Consider the following 25,073-nt stretch of genomic DNA (forward strand, 5'->3'; position numbering starts at 1 on the left):
TTAACAAGAGCCATGGCAAAAGTGTCTTTCTTTTGCTCTGGACAGCTATAAAATGTTAGGCAATGGGAATAATGAGCAGTGTTAGTCCATTTTCATTGCTATAAAGGAATACCTGAGACTGGGTAATTCATAAAGAGAAGAGGTTTATTTTGGCTCATGGTTCCGCTGGCTACACAGGAAGTGTGGGGCCAGCATCTGCTTCTGGTGAAGGCCTCAGGAAGCTTGCAATCATGGCAGAAGGTAAAGCGGAAGCAGGCCTGTCAAAGGCAAGAGAGGGAGCAAGAAAGGGAGGAGGTTCTGGGATCTTTAAACAACCAGATCTGTGAATGCAGAGCAAGAACTCATTACCATGGGAAGGGCACCAAGCCATTCATGAGGGATCTGTCCTCATGGCCAAAACATCTCCCACCTGGCCCCACTTCCAACATTGGGGACCATATTTTACCATGAGATTTGGAAGGAACAAATACACAAATCATGTCATAAACATTACTTTGCAGTTGTCAATAGTGGCGTAGCACTGAGCAAAAAATCTGTTTTCAGATTTGTCCTGAATCAACACAAAGATGAATTCCAGGTATCAGCTCTTTACATCTGAACTGACTTTTCTAGTATAGACACCCTCCACCATCCTGTAAAAGCTGCTAACAGGTATCCTACTTACGTGAACAGTGGAACATCATCAAGAAAACTTTTTGTATTGATTATAACTTACATACAGTAGAATTTTGTGAATTTTATCTATAAGCTCAATAATATTTTATAAATGAAATCACCTACGTGACCACTAGCCATATCAAGACATAAAAATTGGCATCACCCTAGAAAGTTCTTTAGTGACCTTCGCCACTTAATGCCACAGCAATCACCACCACCCAAGGTAGCCACTGTCAGACTTCCATCACTGTATTGTGTGTGTACACGTATAATGTTCTGCATATTACACTGTTTTGACATCTTTAAAAGATTTTTCTGGCTGTGAAGAAAATGCCCGTCCTATGGCTAGCCAGTTCTTAGAGACAGCAAGGTTTAACCAGGAGCATGGCTTTGATATACAGATTAACAATCCAGAGCCATGCCTCCTCTATCTGGCCCTTACAACCCGGGACAGAAGGCCAGGTAACAGGCAATTAGGGACCACCTCTATAGTTTACAGCCCACTGAAATGATTCAGAATAGCCAGTCCTAACATAATTACCCTGCCTGCCTTGCCATTCCCTAGGAAACCCCAATAAAGGCTGAGGTCTAAGCTGTCCTGTAGCTCCCATCTTCTGCCTCCTAACCACCCTGGTGTTTTTCCCCATGTGACCCTACATGGCATACAGTGCCTCCTGACTCTAGGACTTGGGAAGATAATAATCTTTGTTTTCCTGAGTCTCTCCTGTGCCTTATGTCATGGCCATACCTGATTGGCCATCCCATCAAAGTATACAAAACACACTCTGTATTAGTTTTGCCTGTCTAGAACCATGTGTAAGTCAAGTCATACAATATGTACTACTGCGTCTGGCTTCTTTGACTCAACAAGCTCCTAAAGTGTGTTCATTTTCTTTTGTCTATTATTCTGTGCATACGTTGTATGAATACAGCATAACTGGTTTATCTTTTTTCCTGTTAGTAGACATTTGGGTTATTTTCCATCTGGCTCTGAATAGAGCTACTGTGAACATTCTTGTGGACAAAGCACTCATTTGTCTCGTTATATACCTAGGAATAGAATTGCCAGATTATCGAGTAGGCGTATGTTTGACCTTAGTAGAAACTGTCAGAATTTTTCAAAATGATTATACCATTTCATACTCCCTACAACATATAAGAGTTTCAACTGTTGCACATTCTCACCAATTGGCATTTTCTTTTCTTTTTTAGTTTTAGTCATTCCATATAGCTTTTTCTCATTGTGATTATAATTCATACTTCCCTAATGAGTAACGTGATATTAAATTTCTCATACAAAAATATCTTTAAAAACAACAGCAGCAGAAAACTTAATGGGTAAAATTGAGCAAAGAGAGGAAGAAAATGAACTTTTATTGAGTTACTATTGTGGCTGGAGACTAAAATGCATGATTTATATTTTGTTATTTATCTTCAGTAATGAAGTCTTCTTATCTCTGGTTTTCAGATGAAGAATTTGTGATCGAGACAGGTTGAATAAAGCAAAAACAGTTTAATGATATTACTTTTCACTGTGATAAAATAAGTTAATGCACATAAAGTTCTGAGAATATTCCCTAACACATGAGAAGCATATGCTATGTTTTTGCTGTTTTGAAACATAATGCTACAAATTGTAAATAAATGCAAATTAGCTCATAGATTTTTTTTAAAAAATCGGTCTAAAGTAAGCTATAGATTTAACCATCTGAAGTTAACATCAAGGGATTTTACAAAATGTTGGCTCTGCCACTAGGGGTGTGTCTATATTAGTAGCAATGGTCACTTGCCAAGAGTTGCTAAATGAGGCGGAGTGTGGTGATTCACGCCTGTAATCCTAGCTCTTTGGGATACCGAGGCAGGTGGATCATCGAGGTCAGGAGTTCAAGACCAGCCTGGCCAACATGTTGAAACCCTGTCACTACTTAAAAATACAAAATTAGCTGGGCATGGTGGCACATGCCTGTAGTCCTAGCTACTCAGGAGGCTGAGGCAGGAGAATTGCTTGAACCCCAGAGGCAGAGGTTGTGCTGAGCCAAGATTGTGCCACTGTACTCCAGCCTGGGTGACAAAGTGAGACTCTGTCTCAAAAAAAAAAAAAAAAAAAAAAAAAGAATTGCTAAATGGGCCTGATTATCTGCTCCATTGTTTCACAGAGCTTGGTTTTGATGGAAGTGTCCACATTTCAGAAAGAGGGCATAGTCTGTCATTAGCTGGTTGGTGAATTCATGCCTTCCACCAAACATCCCAGGGGCATGCTATGCATGAGATGCCATACTACATGCTGGAAATGAAAACTTGTATGTAGTTGTGGTTATTCTCCATGTAGTTATAGGAAGAAAAGATAGCGTTTGGGAGCATGCTTTATCTCCCTATCCAACCACATTTCTTTAATCAGTTATATTTAGACCGCTTTGGGTGGTTTTGAAGCCTTACTGGGTCGTTGTTCTACCATCTTTGTTCCAGGATTCTGCAGTCAGCAAGATTTTTTTTGTCTCCTCTAAATAAATGTTAAATATCACAGTGACATAATTTGCCAATATTTAATATTAATTTTTCCTTCAACTTTGACTTCTAAAATCTCAGACTTGACTTGGCAGTGTTCTCAAATAATCATATTTTGACCTTAGCAGGTTGAGAGACTAGCTTTCACAGGATACTCGGGCAGTAGGAGAGCAGGCACTCATCACTTTGTTCTAAGGTTCCTCTTTCAATTTTTCTTTTTTATTTTTCATAACTTTCTTTCCTTTTATCAGTAAGAAAGCAGAGTAGGGGTATTGACTTTGGCTGCATCAGAATTCAAGGGTATGCAGTGATATCCTGTCTCCCTATTGACATATACTGTTGAGACAGTTTTAAGCATTGCAGTTCAGCATGTGATTTATTAGGGACGGGCCTTTAAAAATGACTACATCGATTATCCACTTTAGTTAATAAATCTTATGCCAAAAAGGATTCCAGATAGTGATGTCTTTACTTAAACTAAAAAGCAACTTCTTTGATTAATTAAATTTTTTTATTATCCCTCCAAATTCTGTTCAAACAACACAAATATTGAAATAAGGTAAATATGTACTGGTTTATCAGGAAAGGTCAAAGCATAGGTAATGGACTCAGAACCAGAAATAACTCAATCCAATTGATATTTTTGAACACATCCCAGGTTTCAAGCTCCATGTGTTTCATTGGCAACACGAAGATGAAAATACCATAGTCAGTCTAGGATCCAACCAACTAATGGGAGGAAATCGACATGAACAATTAATCATAATGTTTTCTAATAAAAATGTAATGGAAGAACATACTAGATATTTAAGAAAGCCGTGTGTGAAACAACTGATTTTGCTTGAGGAAAAAAGTTAACTATCAAAAGGATTGTATTTGAGTTGGCCAAATCTTAAAAGATTATTAAGATTTCAACAGGGAAAGAAAGAGATAAAAGATGTTCCAGGGAGAGGAAAGAGTATGTGCAGAAGCAGTGTGGTGTGAAGCAGGACATGTGGGGTAATTTTAAGTTGATTCTTGGAGCTGAGTAAAATAGGCTTGAGGGAAAAGTAGGCAGTGTAGCCTAAGCTAGGATCAGAAACGGGAAGGCCTCGTGCACAATGCTTCGTAGTTCGGACTTTTTTTTTTAATTTTTTTTGAGAAGGAGTCTCGCTCTTGTTGCCCAGGCTGGAGTGCAATGGCGCGATCTCGGCTCACCGCAACCTCCGCCTCCTGGGTTCAGGCAATTCTCCTGCCTCAGCCTCCTGAGTAGCTGGGATTACAGGCGCGCGCCACCATGCCCAGCTAATTTTTTGTATTTTTAGTAGTGACGGGGTTTCACCATGTTGACCAGGATGGTCTCGATCTCTTGACCTCGTGATCCACCCGCCTCGGCCTCCCAAAGTGCTGGGATTACAGGCGTGAGCCACCGCGCCCGGCCCCCGGACTTTTATATTGTGAGAACGTTTTGAAATGTTCCTAGGGGAAAATGTGTTCAACAAATATTTACTGAAATCAGCTTTGTGACAAAGTCTAAACTAGGAACTAGAAACACAGTAATAAATAAAAATGTATTCTCAGCCCTTAGAAATCCCGAGTAGAGCTTGACTTACATAGAAACACAATGGTGATTCCAGGACAGGTGGTTTCAATATCAATGGAGTTAGAAGCAAGAAGGAAGTCTGTGTTTGCTCTGCATCTGAAAGAACACATTTTATTTACTACCAAAGTAATAGTGATTATGTTGCTGGCCAAAAATTAATGTATATGTCATATCATTTCTGATTTTGCTTTGGTATGGAGAGGATGATTGAAATATATTTGAAAAGGAAAAAGCATGCTGGAAATCCACTTTTACAGATTTGGTGTTCAAAGCACAGAGTTATTCCTCTAAAAGGAAAGCTGGCATAGAGTTTTGATGTAATTGCTTCTTCTGAATGGACAAAGCTGTTGGACCTCATGGCCTTTACCAGTTTTGCTATCAATAATACAAGAGATGGATGCTTAAATGCAGCTTTCTCACAGGGGAAATGCTGTCACAGGAGCCAATGACCTAAATTGTCTTCAAACATCAAACTTTCTAAAGTGAAGAGGGCACATCTGCTCTTTGAATATTAAACTAGTCACCAAACTGGGTCAGAAGGCCTACAAAGAGTGCATTTATAGCGTAGAAAGTGATGTCTTGGGTGTTCATTAAGAACATTGAAGAAATTAAGTTTATTTCCTGTGCAAATTGCTTCTGATGGAAGATTTTTTGTGTGATATTTTGTGGTATTCACCTTTGGCAACATAGCTATGTGCCAAGTTTTAGAGTTCTTTAACTGAATTTGAACTAAGTCCTCGGGAATTACTCATTCCATCTTACCTGTACTCCCTGCTCTTTCCTAGTGCAGCCTTCCCTGCAGCCATTAGAAACAATCTTAATCATTTCAGCTTGCTTTGGCACGTTTTCCTACATTCATTTCCACAGATGTAGGAAATCAGTGAGAACTAAAAGAAGACATGGGTTGAGTGATTTGGTTGATCAAGAGTGACTGACTGTGGAGGTATTGTGGGTGTTCAAGAGAAAGAAAAGTCCACAACCATCTCAAGAGCAGGTATCATGTCTTATTTGTGGTTTACTCTACAGTAGGAATAGTGAAATTACTTGTGCTCATTTGTTTTATGAATGAATGAGTAAATGAGTTACTCAGAAGTAGAGGCAGTAAGTATGTGATTTCAAGAGAATAAGCAGTGGAAGAGAGAAAACCTCGCAGGTGGGCTTCTGGTGTTTCATGGCCCTGAAAAAGTTTTATTTAGTTTTTAGACACATGAGAAAAAGCAAGTAGGGAAAGATTTAAAATTCTAGCATGATTTAGGAAGAAAAAAGAATAAATCCTGTCATTTGTCAGGAGAGAACATGTAACTTATACTCAACCTACGATCCACGGTGCACTTGTGTTACAACTCTAAACTTCCTTCATTCATTCAATACTTAATAATAGTAGCTCCTATTTATTGAGCATTTACTATGTATAAGACAAGGGATTTTCTCGGAAAGAAGAAGTCTAATGGGAAGCACAATATAAATATTTGTTGAATAAATCAGTGGACAAGGAGTGAACTTCATCTTCAAGGACGAGAGGAAGAGCAGTTAGAGGCACAAAGATGCTGATGGGGAAGGAAGGCAAGTTGGACACTCTTACCCTTTAATCATAATAAGATAATCATAGCTAACATTTAAGAAATGATTACTGTATGTCAGGTAGTATGTTATACATTTAACTTAAATTACTTCATATATACCTCACAGGTGAGTGTGAGTTAGTATTCTCATAATTCATAGTTAAGGAAACTAGATTTATTCCTAGAGTTAATTGTACTGAAGGATCTATTGTGGTAAGCTAGGATTTAAAATGAGAGATTCTGCCTCCAGAGGCTGTCACTTCCTGACGGTGAAGGAATGAGGCTGGAGGTTTGAGTATCCATCACTTCTAATTTTTCAATGGTTTCTTATCTTCTCACGTTTATATCTTTATTGCTAGATGGATTGTATACTCATTTAGGGTGAAGACATTTGACTTGGTATCTTTGAATCTGCCTCAGAGAGGAACAAATTTTTCCTGAGTCATTGTAGTTGATTGAATATTTGTTTACTAACTTATTAATCAGTGGAGTTAAAATTTGAGATATGAAAATCGGGAATCGAAAATCAGAAAAGAATTAATTTTTGTAAAGCATTATAAAACAGAACTATATCTACCCCTTGATATGTGGCCAATAAGATCTGAAGCCAGAATGTGTTGGGAAAAACATCTAAAATGAAGGCATATACAACTTCTTTCATTGTAAAAATAATAAGAGACCTCAGCACACTGTCAGATGCATGAAGCAATCAGTATATGTCAATAGGGAGACAGGATATCACTGCATATTGAGGTCTCATCTCAATAACTGGTGACTTTGGGTAAATGACTTACTCTCTTTAAACCTCAGTTTCCTCATCTGTAAAGAGAATAATAATGATACCTCCTTTCTAGGGTTGTTATTAAGATCAAATAAAGCAACACACATAAAGAGCTTAACTTTGAATGAATAAAAGAGAGCTTAGCATTATAATGTAAGTGTAGAATGGATCTCAGGTTGAAAATAATATATTTTCTCATTTTCTATCCTGCCATGTGGATGGCTGGTATAATGGAAACCCCATTATACCAAAAAATCCAGGTTTTTTGAGGAGGAGAAAAACTTATCTAAAGGTAAAATCACAAACAAGCTATTGAATGATTTAAAAAGTCTCACAACAGAGAGGAGGGGTGAGCTGGCATACAACATTGTACCTGCCCTGTATACGTCAAGGAGGCAAGGATTATTAGTTAAATGTAGTGAAGAGAGGTGAGAAAGTTCTTTTTCTATAAAGTGCCCAAGATATTGGAATTACTGACTGATGTGGTCTGAATGTTTGTATCCCCCCAAAATTTATGTGTTGAAATTCTAATTTTCAAGGTGTTGCTATTAGAAGGTGGGGTCTTTAGGGAGGTAACTAGGTCATAAAGACAGAGCCCTCCTGAAGGATATTAGTGCTCTTGTAAAAGAGGCTCCAGAGAGCTGCCCTGTATCTTCCACTATGTGAAGACAGAGAAGAAGGCACTATCTATGAACAAGAGAGTGGACTGTTACCAGATTCCAAATCTGCCATTGCCTTGATCTTGAACTTCCCAGGTTTCAGAAACTTGAGAAATTTTTTATAAGCCACCTAGTTTACAATATTTTGCTGTAGCAGTCCACGTGGACTAAGACATCAGCTAATGTTCCTTTGGCTTTGGTGTCATGGTATGAAGCCTAAGTATTGGAGAATAAGCACTTCCTCCTCATGTGAGCAGCCCAGTCTGGCACTGGCACCGTACTGATGGCTCTGGGAGAGAAGGAAGTGTGGAGATGCCTAGGGAGGCATGAGTATCAGTTCCTGAATTGCGGGTCTGGATGTAGTGACATTTTGAAATACTGTCATAGGTTTCACTGGCCACTGAAATTTCCAGGGTCACCTTTGGACAACATTTGAGGAAGAGGAGTCAGCTTCTGGTTGAGGTTGTAAACAGAGAATTATGCTACAATTATATCCATACATTTACCACCTCCAGCCCAGTGTGGTCAGGGGAACAGAAATTATCTAGAATTTTAGAGCTGAAAAGAATGTAACTGGTCATCTGGTCCAATTTATTCATTATCCAGAGATCTAGAGAGGCTAAGTGATTTTGCAAGACCACATATAACATGATCTGTTTAATAAAGCTTGGATGATAGGGCAGCATTCACCACTGTATATACTCATCACTTACTAGCATTGTGTAAATTGTGACTCAGCTGAATAGTGTGTGAAAGTAGTTACCTGAAACCAGAAAACCTCAGAAGGAACATCCCAGCAGCCTGGCTTGCTCTGTTTTCCCACACATATCTGCTCCTTTACCTCTCTTCACGTTCAGTCTCCAGCTAACGGGTGATGTAAAAACAGGCTTCTTTAATTCCTACACTAAATAAAGTAATGTTGAGGTGCCACTAGGTTCACATGGAGAATTGTTGGTTTCTACTGCTCAGTGGTTGTTTTCATTTTCTTTCTGTTACTTTTCTCTTTGGGGTTGTCAGTAGTGGACATCAGAGTAACCCACGGTCCTAATAAAGGGGCTAATAAGGGATAAGTGAATAGATTGCACGTGTCCCTGTGCTGAGTGCACAGTGAAATCCCCATGGCCCGAGCAGGTATCAAATACTTGCTGGTATTGGGTGAATTTTTGCATCCTTTTCTTTTCCTCTTCATGGCAGGATGCACTTGAGAGTCCTGGATGGTTTTAGGAACCTTCTTATCTACATCTTTCCCTTGCTGGACAGATTTAATCATAGATCCCCTCCTTTCCACATGTCTCTAACTTTGTGCCATCTGTGATATTTGGCAGCTGCTAGTTACATCCCTCATTCCTCTTGGCCCCTACATCTATTGGTTTAGATGAAACTGGAAGTATTTCATCTGTTGGCAATGTCTTTTAAAACCACTGATTGGTGATTTTGTCACCTATGATGTTGAAATAATCATCTCTCTTCTGTACGGCACGGTTGAGCACTTGGAATTCAATTTACAGCTATTTTTAAGCCCTAAATTGCAGAGAACACATACGCTTGAATAATGGGACTTTATTTTTTTGGTCCTATATGGCATATTCTTGGTTCTAGGAGAAATTCACTGGTGCCAGTGAGAAAGGAATACAGGAAGTATCAGAAAGTTCTCTGTGATAAGTAAGTTTTAAGCTCAGAGAAGTTTAGAAGAACGTTTAAACTAAAAAAATGTACATATATATTCACATATCAATATATGTAAAATGTGCATAATATTAAGTGTAAATACTGTGCAAACATAAACATACCATTAATTTATACTACATATGCATCTGTATGTACATGTGCATATGTATATGAAATGTTGGCCAGTTGTATACACAGTATATATATATCCTAAAGTTAGTGTACATGTGCTATATATACAACTGGCCAACATTGTATGTATATATACACCTATACACATTTTATGTATATATACACGTATATCCTAAAATGTATACTGCATATCCTAAGTGTTCAGAATATTACTACAAGAGTTATAATTTCTATTTTTAAAATATATTTTCGGAGTTTTCTCTCTTCTTTTTCAATAAGCGTAGAGCATTTTTATAAAAAGGAACGAACAAATATAAAGCAACCCATCCTAGAGTCTTTCTGACAGCAAACCATGAAAGCTGCCAGAGTCAGGAAGGACATAGGAAACTGCTAGTGTTGCCTGGGCGCTGGCCAAATAGGTCACAGAAATTGGTTTCTTCCCCCAGCTTCTTCTCTGAAGCACCAGCAGTTTTGAGCCAGGATGATACATATGATCAATGAAATGCCTGCCATGGGATGATCAGATAGACTCCAGCAACTGTGCCAGAGGTGAATTCTGATTATTTTTGAATTCTGAATTTTTATTTTCTTGAAAACAGTGCCAGATAGTCTCTTCCCATTCACTCACAGACGTTTCAGAAACATAAATTAACTTGACCATCGTTGTTAAGTTGATCTGGAAGTTAATGTTTAACATTTAATTAAGGACTGTTTGTTTACAGATAATGATTGCAACACCCCAGGTAAATAAAAGCTGCCAGTGCCATGCTAGGTTCTGGTATCTCCTTCACCATTTTATTTGAGAGAGAGAGAGAGAGAGAGAGTGTGTGTGTGTGTGTGCGCGTGCGCACCAGAGGATGGGGGTTCCCACAGTCATTGGGATGTCCTCTAAGCTTGTCACCTACTGGGTCTCATTTTCTCTCTAAGTCTCTGGAAGAGCTCCATAGCACCCAGAGGCAACATAGTATGTGGTCTTTGTTTTCTCTCTGGTTTCCTGACTCACATTATTCTAATGACTTTCAATTAAAAATTTAACCATGAACATTATTACCTTGTTCCTTCAGGTCCTAGAAGGGTAGTTTCATCAATTTTAAGTAGGTTTTTTTTTTTTTTTTTCTAAAAAGGCAACTAGATGTAAAAATTGATTGAAATAAGAGAGAATCACTGTCTATACTCTTTCAATTCTGGGTAGAAGTATAGCATTTGAAACATTGTTTTGAATTTACATTTTTTTTTTCTGATCACTGGCATATTTTAAGATGGAAGCAAATGAACTTATTTTTGAAACATTAACTTCACTTAAAATTACATTTGGTCCTCCAGAAAGAAGAAAACTAATTTTGGAAAGTTGTCTTATTTGAATAAATACCTTTTTTTAACCCTTAACTGGATAAAACCAAGGTGGTCTCCAGAAAAGAAAACCACAGACCTACTTTGATTTTTATGACTGACCTATGTGATCATAGATGAAAAGAACTGTAATTTTATGATAAGTTATTCTGATGAAAAATCCATGTCCACTCCATGTCTCTGGTAGTTATCTGGGTGAAGAAGGGACAAATCTTCATAGCTATTAGAAGATAATACAGGTAAATGGAAATTCTCAATTTTTTTTTTTGACATGGAGTCTCGTTCTGTTGCCCAGGCTAGAGTGCGGTGGTGTAATCTCAGCTCACTGCAACCTCCATCTACTGGATTCAAGTGATTCTCCTGCCTTAGCATACTGAGTAGCTGGGATTACAGGCTTCACCACCATACCCAGCTAATTTTTGTATTTTTAGTAGAGACAGGGTTTTGCCATGTTGGCAGGCTGGTCTTGAACTGATCTCAGCTGATCCACCCGCCTTGGCCTACCAAAGTACTGGGATTACAGGTGTGAGGCACCTGACCTCAAATTCTGTAAGAGGTAATTTAGTCTTTTACCTGTTTAAGATTTGTGGTAAGAGCTTATAGGAAACTGTCCAAGGTCTTAAATAGAGGGATCTCCGCTTCGTGACCTACCTTACCCCTCAATATCACGTTCTTTCATGAGAAAAGAAAAAGAAGGGACTCTAAAAAATGGTTTCATCTTTTATACATGATGATGGAGTCAGTTTTACCCCTTCTGCATTCATTTAATAAGGAAATCTTTTGTTAGTAAAAACAGTAGAGTTTTTGTTCACTTCAATTTTAACAGCCAGATGTAATCAGATGCTCAGAAATCCAAGAAGCAAAAAGGGGAAGTAGTAATATGCCTTGTGAGCCCTATTCCAGTTAAAAACCAAGGCATTTCCCAGGGCTTGGATTACAGTCCATTTTGTAGACAGTCATCTGTGGGGATGATATCGTTCCTCTTCTGCATACAAAGTAGTTGTTTTGGATGGAGTATGCTAAGAGGACTTAGATCTTTCTAGAGCTATGTGTGTTTTCAAAACTGGAGCGCTTTATGACTATCCTTTTCTTTGTCCTTGCTGTAAACCCTAACTGTATCCCATGAGATCAACATTATATAGCTGAGTTAAGTGTCCGTATTCTGCGATCATAGAGGATGGATTTTTAAAATTTAATGATGTAAATGATTAAACCAGAGGCACAGTTTGATTTTTAGTACCTACCTTTATAATAATATCTAAAGTACCACAGAGTAGTCTCTGTGCCAGGCACTGTGTTTGATACTTTTATATACCTAATACATTCAATTCTCCCAACAGACCTATGATATAAGATTGCCCTCTTTCCCTACAAGAAAATTAAGTTTAGATAGTTAGACCTCATACTGCTAGTAAATGGTAGAGCTGAGGTTTGAACCTAATCTGTGCCCTGATCCACTAACTAATTTCCTTTTCCTATATTCCTCTTGTATTTCTCATGGAATAATAGGGATTCCCTACAACAGAGCAGAACATATAGAAATAGGAAAGAAGTAGAGATGCAGTCAACTGAATAAAATGAGAATATGCAGGACTAGAAGATTCAATTTTTCAATCCTAAAAATTTCTACAAGAGGAAGGACTTTGTTTCTTCTGTTCATTCTTTTTATTTTTTATTTTTTTTTTATTTTAGGGTTTTATTGACAAAGTAAATTGAGATCTCTGGTGTTCTGGCGCACAGCTTTTTTGATGCACAGAGCAGAAGTTCTTAGAATAACTCATTCTCCACTTAGGGTTCCATCTCTTGACTCAACCTTTAGAACAATGGGTTTTTCCGGTTGAAAAATTCCTTGCACGCCTAATTTCAAGGGGATCTGTGTTTCTTTACAAGGTTTGAAGGAGAAGTTCTGAAGGACTCTGATTAGAGCAAGTTTCATGTTCATGAGCGCGAACCTCATGCCAATGCAGTTTCTGGGTCCTGTTCCAAAGGGTGTGTATATGTAAGGATCTATGCTGTCCTTGTTCTTCTTACTGAACCTTTCAGGGTGGAACTCCTTAGGCTCTGTCCAGTACTTTGGGTCATGGTGAAGAGTGTAGGTTGGAATCACCACCAATGCTCCTTTGGGAATGAACACCCCATTGATTTCAACATCTTTCTTGCAGACCCTCTCATGTCTAATAGTAATTGGATATAATCTGAGCGTTTCATTCACCACCATGTCAAGGTACTCCATCTGTACCACGGCATCATAGGTGGCAGGTGCCTTATTGGGCAAAACTACATCAATTTCCTCCTGCAGTTTCTGCTGGACATCAGGGTGAGTGGCCAGTTCATATATAGTGAAGGAAAGAACACTGCTGGTGGTTTCATAGCCAGCAAAAATGAAGATAATTGATTGGGCCACAAGCTCCAGATCAGACAGAGCTTTGTGGGATGCAGTTTCTTTTGAATTCTGGGAGTCAATCATCAGCTGAAGGAAATCTACTCGATGCTTTTGTTTATCGTTGAGGCGACTTTTTTTCATTCTGTTTACAGATTTCTTTAAAAAAATTATAGCATCTTTTGGAAACAGAGAGAAATTTAATGCTTCAAAAACTGGGGTAAGGAATGGAAAGAGTACTATTGAGAGAAATAATGGATCTAATACATCAAATTTTAGGAACTTCTTAACACTTTCCACAAAGGGGTCTTTTGGATTGTTGAGAGAGTCGATGTTCACTCCAAATGATGTGCCAGTGATCACATCCATGCTGTAGGCCCCAAAGATGTCTTTCACGGTGATGGGCTAGCACCTAGCACAATGGTTGGCAAATGAAAACAACAAAATATTTTTTAAAGATTTTTAAAAATGTATTTTATTTTTTAAATTTTACTTTAAGTTCTGGGATGCATGTGCAGAACGTGCAGGTTTGTTGCACAGGTATACAGGTGCCACGGTGGTTTGCTGCAACTATCAACCCGTCATCTAGGTTTTAAGCCCTGCATGTGTTAGGTATTTGTCCTAATGCTCTCCCCAACTTGCCCCCTATCCCCACAACTCATTCTTTTTTTGTGGCTGCATAGTATTCCATGGTGTATATGTGCTGCATTTTCTTTATCCAATCTATCATTGATTTGGGTTGGTTCTAAGTCTTTGCTGTTATAAATAGTGCTGCAATAAATATATGTGTGCCTGTGTCTTCATAGAATGATTTACAATCCTTTGGGTGTATATCAAATAATGGGATTGCTGGGTCAGATGGTATTTCTAGTTCTAGATCCTTGAGGAATTGCCACACTGTCTTCCACAGTGGCTGAACTAATTTACAGTCTCACCAACAGTGTAAAAGTGTTCCTATTTTCCCACAGTCTCATCAACATCTGCTATTGCCAAACATTTTAATGATTGCCATTCTAACTGGTGTGAGATGGTACCACATTGTGGTTTTGATTTACATGTCACTGATGACCAGTGATGATAAGTTTTTTTTCATATGTTTATTGGCCACATAAATGTCTTCTTTTGAGAAGTGTCTGTTCATATCCTTCGCCCACTTTTTGATCAGGTGGCTTGTATTTTTCTTGTAAATATAAGTGTCTTGTAGATTCTGTATATTAGACCTTTGTCTGATGGGTAGATTGGGAAAATTTTCACCCATTCTCTAGGTTGCCTGTTCACTGTAATGGTAATTTCTTTGGCTGTGCAGAAGCTCTTTAGTTTGATTAGATCCCATTTATCAATACTGGCTTTTGTTGGAACTGCTTTTGGTGTTTTAGTCATGAAGTCTTTGCCTGTGCCTATGTCCTGAATAGTATTGCCTAGGTTTTCTTCTAGAGTTTTTATGGTTTGGGATTTTACATTTAAGTCTTCAGTCCACCTTGAGTTAATTTTTGTATAAGGTGTAAGGAAGGGGTCCAGTTTCTGTTTTCTGTGTATGACTAGCCAGTTTTCCCAACACCATTTATTAAATAGGGAATCCTTTCTCTGTGTCACATTTGTTGACTATCAGATGGCTGTAGATGTGTAATGTTATTTCTGAGGTCTCTGCTCTGTTCCATTGGTCTATATATCTGTTTTGGTACCAGTATCATACTGTTTTGGTTACTGTAGCCTTGTAGTGTAGTTTGAAGTCAGGTAGCATCATGGGAGGAAACCAAATATTTTTCAACAAATAAATGTCTATGTTGTGCCATTCAGAGGCTATTAATTTTGTTAATTTAAATGAATGTTGCCATATTGGTCTTAAGGAATCAGAAATTTAGAATTACAACAGAAAGAAATTGCATACCTAATGTACTTTGTCTTCGTTTTTATTAACATTTCCTAAGAAATCTAATTGTTATTATTGGTAAATATCTTCCTAATCAGATACCAAAATTTCAAATTGAGTTAATTTTATAATTTATTAAGTATTAAGAAAGAAAAGCTAAAAAATCTATACCTAGTAAATTGAAGAATTTAGTGTTACTGCTATTAGACAAACAAATTTGCAAGAAATCACAATTAAACTTCAATAAATTCATGTCTCCTCACACTTATGAAAATAGGTAATAAGTGAATTTTCTTTTTTATAGTTTAAAAACTTTATTCAGGTTGCTCCATGGCAGAGTTCTAGAGGGCACCATTCATAATGTTGTGAATCTATTTGAATAGAGCTCTAGGATTAGGGATGCTCCCATTTCATAGCCATCAATGCCTCTGCCTTTTCTTTTCTCTGTAAAGACAATTTAGGCCAAAGCAACAGATTCCTAATCATTTCATTTTAGCACTTATTAAGTACCTCTGTCAGATGCTGGGCTAGAAGCTTGCAGATGAATAAGACATGACCTCCAGAAGAGACTCACTATCCATTAGAATGAAAAATACTAAACTGATGTGACTGTATCTTTATATATAGACAAATGTGACTGATGATATAGTGATGCAGGTACAAAGATAATAAATAGAAATAATACATGCTTGTGCTTGGATAGCTAGAAACCAAGACTATTATGCTATTTTAAATTTGGGGTATCCAAACAAAATTCTCATATATACATTAACCATTCACAAAAGCCAAAGTTGCCTTTCTCTATGGGCTTTCAAATACTGGATGGTGCGTGAAAACCGATCTTTTCTACATTTTATATCCTCAATTTTCTTTAGCAATACATGTGACTGGTGATTTCATTTGTATTAGGAATGGCTGGTTGCAAACTGAAAATGACAGTAAGTTCAATCTCAACCAATTTAAAAGCACAGAAGAAATGTATTGGGTCCTGTAACTGGAAACCCCAGGAGTTGTTTGGCTTCAGGTAGACAATGTTGCTAAATATTGGGTTTCTCTCCGTGGATCTTTTTATTATACTTCCTCTGGGTTGTATTCATTCTCGGCAAGATTCCCTCTTGTGGCTCAAGGTAACTGCAACAACTCCAAATTCATATCATTGTATTACAAAGATTCTAATCAAAGGTCCCATGGAAGATCCAAACAGTCACTGTTGTAAGGGGTTGGCAGTGCCCTGACCCCTTACATCTGTATTACCTGCTCCAACTCTGAACTGGGATGGATTCCCCAGCTAAAGAATAAGGACTAAGACTAAGAGAGGGGTGGTTCCTTAAAAGTTTGAGTTTTATTCACCATCAGTGGGTCAGAGACCATAAAGAGAAAGCCGTCAGCATACCAGAGAATAAAATGTCTTGTCTGTAAGAGAATGGTAAGCATGGTGCCTTTAAGCTTTGAGATTTCAAGTTGTTCCTCATCAAGCCAAAGTCCAAAGGTAGGGTCAGCAGCATTATATACAAATAAAATTAGAAAAGAAAAGAATTTTATGAAGCTTGTTAAAAATAAATGGTTGGGGAGGAGTTAAAAATTTCCTACTGAGGATATAAATCAAGAATTTGAACATTTTAGTGGAGGCTTGATAATCACTACATATGACTGATTGAATTACGAATAGTACCTAACATTTTTTTTTAAGCACTTCCTATGGGCCTGGCACAGTACTAAATAGTTTTAAATCTTCATTTAGTCCTCAAGGTTATCCCATGAAGTAGGTAGTCATTATTCTTACTTTACAAATGAGAATTTTGAGGCTTGGAGAAGTTAAATAATTTGATGACAGAATGGATTACTACTAGAGCCAGCTTTGAACTTAGGTGCAGTTTGAGAGACAGTGACCTAGCCTGTGCTGTCAGACTCGTCCATGAACAGAAATAACCCAAAGCAAGAAGAGCTGTTGTCCTACCTCTTTGTACTGGCCAAGGCAAAAAGAAAGAGCACTGCAACAGTCTGGGACGCGTCTCTTAGGGGACACCTTGGTACAGATGAGGGCATGATGTGGAGGGCGGCCAAGATGACGGTAGGTCTGGAAATTGTTGGATGAGAAAATTTATGTCAAGGAAAACGGACATAACAACTTCATCTGCTTGTGAGAACTGCCTTAAACATATGGAATCATATTTTCTTGCAGAGAATAGTTGCTGCATGTTTCAGAAAGACAATTTGCAGCTAAGGAAAGGAAAGTCTTCTTAGCAACTGTCCCTTGGCACATGACATTCTTTCTTTCTAGAATTCTTCTCCACTATTTTACATGTCTAAATTCAACCTGTCCTTGAAAGCTTGAAATGTCTCTTACTTCCCAAGATTTTGCTCAATTCCCTCACCATCAAGGTAGGTTTATCTCTTCCCAGTAACTCTCAAAGTGCTAAGATTCCATTGTGTCACAGACACTGCCCCTGTCTTATGCTGTCCTTTATTAATGTAGAACAAGCTTGTCTGATTCGCAGCTTGCAGGCTACATGTTGTCCAGGATGGCTTTGAATGTGGCCCAACACAAATTCATAAACTTTCTTAAAACATTACTTTTATTGCCTTTTTTTTTTTTTTTTTTTTTTTTTTTTAGCTCATCAGCTATCTTAAGTGTTAGTGTGTTTTATGCATGGCCCAAGACAGTTCTTCCAGTCTGGCCCAGGGAGGCTAAAAGGTTGGACACCTCGATGTAGAGCTCTTCTTTTTTACAGCAGCCTGTAAGCTTTGAGGACATGACCTCAAAGATGTAAACACCAGGATGCTTAGGACAGCTGCTGAGTGGCCTTCCTCATGAGACACTGATCTTCTGTCTCTGGGTGTCTTCAACAGAGAACCGAAGACCATGGTTATGGATGCTAACTCTTGCACTGAGTGGAAATTATATTACATGATATCCAAGATCCAATTTCATTCTAAACTTCTATGATATTTATGGCATCATTTTATGACTCTTCAATGTTTTTTTCACATCATTGTCCAAATATTATTTTATGCATCTGACAAAAAAATTCTAAATTTCTGACTGTGTAGCATCTGGATGCATCTAGCTACAGAGAAATAGTTTCAAGTGATATAAAGGAAGATAAAGATAATATAGACACAGTCTGTTATTGTCTTTTATCTCTCTGTAGACTATAGGACAATAGAAATTTTATTTAAAGAAAAATATATATTGTATATATTGCCATGTGTGCTATATCTTTGTATAGCTTGTTGGGAGCTTATAAAGCACTTTTGCAAAAGTATTTTTATTTTATAGTGATATAGAGACTATACAGCAAACTATATAACACTATAAGTAAACATATATATATATATAACATACTTCTAACAATACATATATATAAAGTAAATATATATGAGGTATATATGATGCATATATGTGATTTACAAGCTTGGCTTGGCTTGATGTTTGAGGTTGTCTTTTATCCTGGAGAGCAGCTAATATAATACCATGATGATTTTTTCAGAGAGATGAACTAGAGAAAGAAGAAAACAGACAGCTTCTATTGGAAGCTGTCTCCTTCATCCTCACCACCCCAAGTTTCCATTATACCATTTTCTCACTCTCTTTCCATCTTTCCACTTCTCTGCCTAAGTATATTATCATCTGGACCCAATGTACAAGTGTGAATAAAAAGTTTGGATGAAGTGACATCCAAAATAAGTGGATCACGAAGAATCTTTCAAAAAGAGGAAAGTTTAATGAAGTAGTTTTACAGAATTTTAAAGCTGAAAATGACCTCATGTATATCTACATACTAATTGTTACCTTGAACTAGCTAAGAATGAGGAAACCTTATTACGCTTTTGAAATTCTGTTTCTTATATCTAGTAATGTCAATTAGCTTCTTGGTCAGCACAGACAGTTTTGGACATTCTACAATTAAGTAATATTATTAAGCTTGAGTCTAGAGCCAATGAGAAGCAGTATCTATATATTTGGAAATATTTTGTTAACCAAGTAGTTTGTATGGTAAACTTACGTTAGATTATATGTAAAGATTATGTTGGTTCCCAAGTTTATTTTGTGTCAATCTTTTAAAACATGATACACTAGATCTGAGGATACAACAAGCTGATTCAGGCTTCCATGTATTACTCTATACTGTTCCTATTTCGTGAAATGCAGTTTCTTCCTTGCCATCTGCAAATGTCCCAGTCAACCTTCAAAATCTATTTGAGCAGTTTCCATCCCAAAATCCATTTTCTCATTTCTGGTATAATCAAGTGTTCTGTATTCTGTGTAATATGAGTTCATAAATACTTCTCTCTCTCAGTGCTTGTCTCAAGTGTCTTGTCTTCCATCGTAGGCTGTGGAATAACTGTAACCTGACATGTTTGCTACTGTAGCTCATTGTTGACAAGAGCTCATTAAAGAACAAAGTTTTTTATCCTCTTTGTATTTCTAGCACCTAACCCAATAGCAAGCACAATGGGGACTGAGAGTAAACACTTGATTAAAGAATAAATAACAATGTAAGTAAGGGTTAAGGTGGATGAATAGATGCATTTTCTTCCTATCAGCATTTGAATTCAAGGAACATCATGTCCACATATTTTGAGCTTTTCAAATATTTGAACTTCTAATACTTATTTGCCTTGTATTCATGCAGATTGTAATTTTCAAAATACAATTATACCATGTACTCTTGCTGAAGTCCTTTATTAGTTATAAGTGTTTTCTTAGTCTTCCTACCCAGTAGAATTGGTCTAAATGTGCAACAGCCTATGTTTAAAATCTACTTTGCTGATTAAAATAAGGAAATAAGCTTTTACTGATTCTTTCTGTCTCTTGCCAAAAGCTTATTAAGCCAAGTACACTTCACATTAATAAAGAATTTACTCAGTCATGCAATGAGGTGCAAATATATTGAGTGCCCACCAAGTGCAGTTTCACTGCTGGGTTCTACAAGGGTATCAAGACAAATAAAATAGAATCTTCCCTCCATGAGTTCAAAGGGTGGTCATAGAACAGACATAAATGGAAATACTTTTTTTTTTTTTTTTAATAAAAGGCATAGTAAGATTTGTGCTTTCTCAATGTCATAAACAAAAGGCAGTGATAGAACAAGAAGAAAATTAATTTTTATTGGTGGGGTATGAAAAGATCTTTCCCAGGAAATGGGATTTGAATTCAGCTTTGAACTTTCCTGTATGAGAAGTGTGCAGTATAAGCAGTAAAGAGAATAAAACTTCCAAGAGGAAGTCACAACTTGGACACAAGGCTAGAAGTAGCAAGGTGAAAAGCTATTCTGTGGGCATAGATGGGACTGAGGAATAGTAATAGGATATGAGACAAGGCTGAAAAGTAAGATTTGGGTAAAAAGTTGTTGGTGAGGGGTGAGGGTCTAGCTTTAATTTCCCAGTTACCAGGGACATATGAAAGTTTTTGAGGCCAAGAAGAGACAAGTCATGGTGTTCAAAATTTTCAAGAATCAGAGACTTTGGAGTCAATGACTATTAAGATAATAAGCAGCAGAAGGGCCGGGCGTGGTGGCTCACACCTGTAATCCCAGCACTTTGGGAAGCCGAGGCAGGTGGATCACGAGGTCAAGAGATCGAGACCATCCCAGTCAACATGGTGAAACCCCATCTCTACTAAAAATACAAAAAATTAGCTGGGCACGGTGGTGCGTGCCTGTAATCCCAGCTACTCGGGAGGCTGAGGCAGGAGAATTGCCTGAACCCAGGAGGCGGAGGTTGCGGTGAGCCGAGATCGCGCCATTGCACTCCAGCCTGGGTGACAAGAGCAAAACTCCATCTCAAAAAAATAAAAATAAATGAAAAATAAGCAGCAGAACATGTAGTTTCGTAAGGAAATGAAATGCTCAGACATAATTCTCGTCTTTTCAAATCAGGGCCAGGACTAGGGAAAGTCGTGTGAAGTGCCAAGAGTGTAAATTTTAAGAGGCACTAATTCTCAGTGAAAAGTGCATGAAATGGTGCCTCACTTATCTGAACCAACTGCTAGCCCTGCCTAGAATATTAAGTTAGTATCACCTTGAGAAACATTCATCACATTTCCCATCTTTTCCTTTGAGTAGTGAAGTGGCCGACTAGATTCTTTTCTTAGGGAGAGGCACCAGTTCCAGCTTCTGCAAGGGGAAAGGAAGAGCTGAATTGCATAGGAAGTTTGCACTGCAATGAGATAACAACAGCAAACCAGGCCAATTAGAGAAAGAAGACTTTACTCTCTATTAGCCTGACGCTTCCATTTATCCTGACAGGATAGCAGGTTTAGACTTTACTCTCTATTTGCCTGACGCTTCCATTTATCCTGACAGGATAGCAGGTTTTTGTGACAGGTCTTTGTTACTTTTACCTCTTTCAGTTAGATTTTCAGTATGAATGGAGAAATAAAAGACATCTTCAACTGGTTGGTGAGGAGCATCTAAAAGCAATGAATTCATGTCAGTGGTCCATTATGATAATCTAGACTTAAACCTCATTTTTAAGGTTGCTGAGAAGAGGATAAAAAAAATTAGAATGAATCTTTTAAAAAAATTCTTGCTTTTTTTCAACTTTTATGTTTAGTTTTTCACATGATTATATTACATGATACCAAGGTTTGTGATACTAATAATCCCATCAGCTGGCTACTGAGCATAATACTCAACAGTTAGTTTTTCAGACCTTGCCCTACTCCTTCCCTCCCCGCTCTAGTAGTCCCCCCTGTCTGTTATTGCTATCTTTCTGTATGTAATGTTTAGCTTCTACTTATGAGTGAGAACATGCAGTATTTGGTTTTCTGTTCCTGCATTAATTTGCTTAGGATAATGGCCTGTAGCTGCAACCATGTTGCTGTAAAGGACATGATTTTGTTCTTTTTATGTGGCTATGTAGTATTCCATGGTGTATATGTACCACATTGACTTTATCCAGTCCACTGTTAATGGGTAACTAGGTTGATTTCATGTCTTTGGTATTGTGAATAGCACTGCAATAAACATGCAAGTATATGTGGTTTTTTTTTTCTTTTTTTGGTAGAACAATCTGTTTTCTTTTGGATATATACCCAGCAATGGAATTACTTGGTTGAATGGTCGTTCTATTTTAAGTTCTTTGAGAAATCTTCAACCTACTTTCCACAGGGATTGAATTAATGTACATTCACATCAACAGTGTGTAAGTGCTCCCTTTTCTCTGCAGCCTTGCCAGTATCTGTTGTTTGTTGGCTTTTTAGTAATAGCCATTCTGACTGCTTTGAGAAGGTATCTCACTGTGGTTTTGATTTCTGTTTCTTGGTTGATTAGTGATGTGGAGCATTGTTCATGTTTGTTGACTGCTTTCCATGTTTGTTTGCTCTTTGTTGAGAAGTATCTGTTCATGTATTTTGCGTGCTTTCTTGGCCACTTGTATATTTTCTTTTGAGAAATATCTGTTCATGTCTTTTGCCCAGGCTTTTATGGGGTTATTTGTTTTTTGCTTGTTCAATAGTTTAAGTTCCTTATAGATTTTCGATATTGGAACTTTGTCGGATGCACTGTTTGTGAATATTTTCTTCTGTTCCATAGGTTATCTGTTTACTCTGTTGATAGTTTCTTTTGCTGTGCAAGAGCTCTTTAGTTTAGGTAGGTCTGACTTGTCAATTTTTGGTTTTATTGAAATTTCTTTAGAGGACTTAGTCATAAATTAATTCCCAAATCTGATGTCCAGAATGATGTTTCCTAGGCTTTCTTCTAGGATTCTCGTAGTTTGGGGTCTTACATTTAAATCTGTAATTCATCTTGTGTTAATTTTTGTATATGGTGAAAAATAGGGGTTCAGTTTCATTCTATTGTATATGGCTAGCCTGTTATCCCAGCACCATTTTATTGACCAGAGTCCTTTCCTCATTGCTTATTTTTGTTGATTTTGTCAAAGATCAGTTGGTTAAAGGTGTGTGGCTTTATTTCTGGGTCCTCTATTCTGTTGCATTGGTCTATATATCTGTTTTTGTATCAGTACCATGTTGTTTTGGTTACTATAGACTTGTAGCATAGTTTGAAGTTGGGTAATGTGTTGCCATTGGCTTTGTTCTTATTGCTTAGGACTGTTAGGCTCTTTTCTGTTTCCATATGAATTATAAAACAGTTTTTTTCTAGCTCTGCAAAAAATGACTTAGTTTGATAAGAATAGTGTTTATAGATTGCTTTGAGCGGTATGGCCATTTTAATGATACTGTTTCTTCCAATCCATGAGCATGGAATATTTTTCCATTGGTTTTTATCAACTATGGTTTCTTTTATTAGTGTTTTATAGTTCTCCTTGTAGAGATCTTTCACCTCCTTGGTTAGATGTAGTTCTAGGCATTTTTTTGTGTGTGGCTATTGTGCATGGGATTGCATTCTTGATTTGGCTCTCAGCTTGAGCATTATTGTTGTATAGAAATGCTACTGATTTTTGTACATTGATTTTGTATCCTGAAACTTTACCAAAGTCAGAATGAATGTTTTTAAAACCAAGAAGTAGATGTCCCAGAACATTTACTCATTCATGGCCAAGATCACTTCATGCTATTACTAATTCATTCTCTATTGGCTATGTGAAGTCATGTGAAATGACAGATTCTTAGAGCAGTTTTTATTTTATAAATATACTATGGGGCTCATTGTTAAAATTAGTATATACTGGACCAAGAATATCTATTCAACTACCTTCAGCCAGCCAGTTTCTCAAGGCTGCCACGAGAATCATAGGAGATATTCAGAAAGTACCCAGCACAACATTAGCACATTGTAGATTCTTGGAGCCAAAGACTGGCTTGCGTTCTTCCCTTATTTCAAAAATCTCCTTCTGTAGAATCCCTGTCTCCCACATAGACTGAGTACACATCACTTCACTTCAAGATTTCAATGCTAAGATAAATCTTCTGAAGTATGTTTGGATGTCCTATGCCAGGAAATTTATTGATTTTAATGTATTTCACTACTACTTGGAAGAAAAAGTTGGTTAAAAACTATACACACACATACACACACACACACACACACTGCATATATATATGCAGTCTGCCAGTTTTTCAAGGTTGCCATGAAAATCATAGGAGATATTCAGAAAGTACCCGGCACAACATTAGCATACATATGTACAGTATTATGTGTGTGTGTGTGTGTGTGTGCACGTGTGTGTACATAATAATACATTTTTGGAACATATATGCAACACTGGTTACAATAAATGCCTTTTAATGTATGGGCCTACTAATGACAGCAAAAAATAATTAATGCATAAAGTAATAGTCATTAAAAATAAAGAATATATTCTCCCCCTTTTTTCATACTTTCCCATCCATAAAAACATTTTATTGTATAGTCAGAGCATTGTGAATTGGAATTTCAGAATAAGCAGCCCTTAAGACTGGTTCATCCAATAAGATGCAGAGAGAGGCAGGATGAAGGATGGGAAAGAGCACTGGTTTCAAATCAGTCAGACTTGGGTTTTAGTTCCCCATTTACCAGCCCTGTAACCTTGGGCAAGTTGGTTTCCTTTCTGAACATTTGTTTCAGATATTAAATTTCCCACTGTGATGTTGTAAGCATTTCATGAGATGATGTCTGTAAATCATCCAGGGTGGTTCCTGATCCATGGTAAGTGCTCAATAAACGGTAGTTATCATTATGAGACTGACAATGATTACATTTTATGAAATTATTTTCATTGCACATAATCACTCAGCCACTTCAATCTCTGTATGTTCCAAGAGATTCACTTGGGATTCAGACTCATACCTCTTTAAGCTCTCAGTGGGTTCTGCGAAATGCATTACCTATCACATTATGTCATTTAAATGAAGGCTATTCCTTGGAACACACACATAGAAATATTTAAAATATTTTCCTATTTGGGACATGCTAGAATTCTCCATATTAAATCTCCATGTAAAGACTTTTCTCAAATTGTCTTCTAAGATGTTATCTGTTC

At 37.4% G+C, this 25,073-nt stretch overlaps 2 protein-coding genes across 14 annotated transcripts in view; one reads left to right on the forward strand and one right to left on the reverse strand.

The window, feature by feature from the left end:
- TRPM3 (transient receptor potential cation channel subfamily M member 3) overlaps window positions 1-25,073 on the forward strand; it is a 605,449-nt gene that overhangs the window by 15,453 nt on the left and 564,923 nt on the right. The window lies entirely within an intron of this gene.
- On the reverse strand, window positions 12,637-13,677 carry LOC135268642 (cytochrome P450 3A5-like). Its single transcript, XM_064361302.1, has one exon. The coding sequence runs from the start codon at window positions 13,643-13,645 to the stop codon at window positions 12,674-12,676; it is 972 nt and encodes a 323-aa protein (XP_064217372.1). The 5' UTR covers window positions 13,646-13,677; the 3' UTR covers window positions 12,637-12,673.

This window comes from Aotus nancymaae, unplaced genomic scaffold, assembly GCF_030222135.1.
Source record: "Aotus nancymaae isolate 86718 unplaced genomic scaffold, 86718_ANA_hifiasm-v0.15.2.pri h1tg000041l, whole genome shotgun sequence".
NCBI lineage: Eukaryota > Metazoa > Chordata > Mammalia > Primates > Aotidae > Aotus > Aotus nancymaae.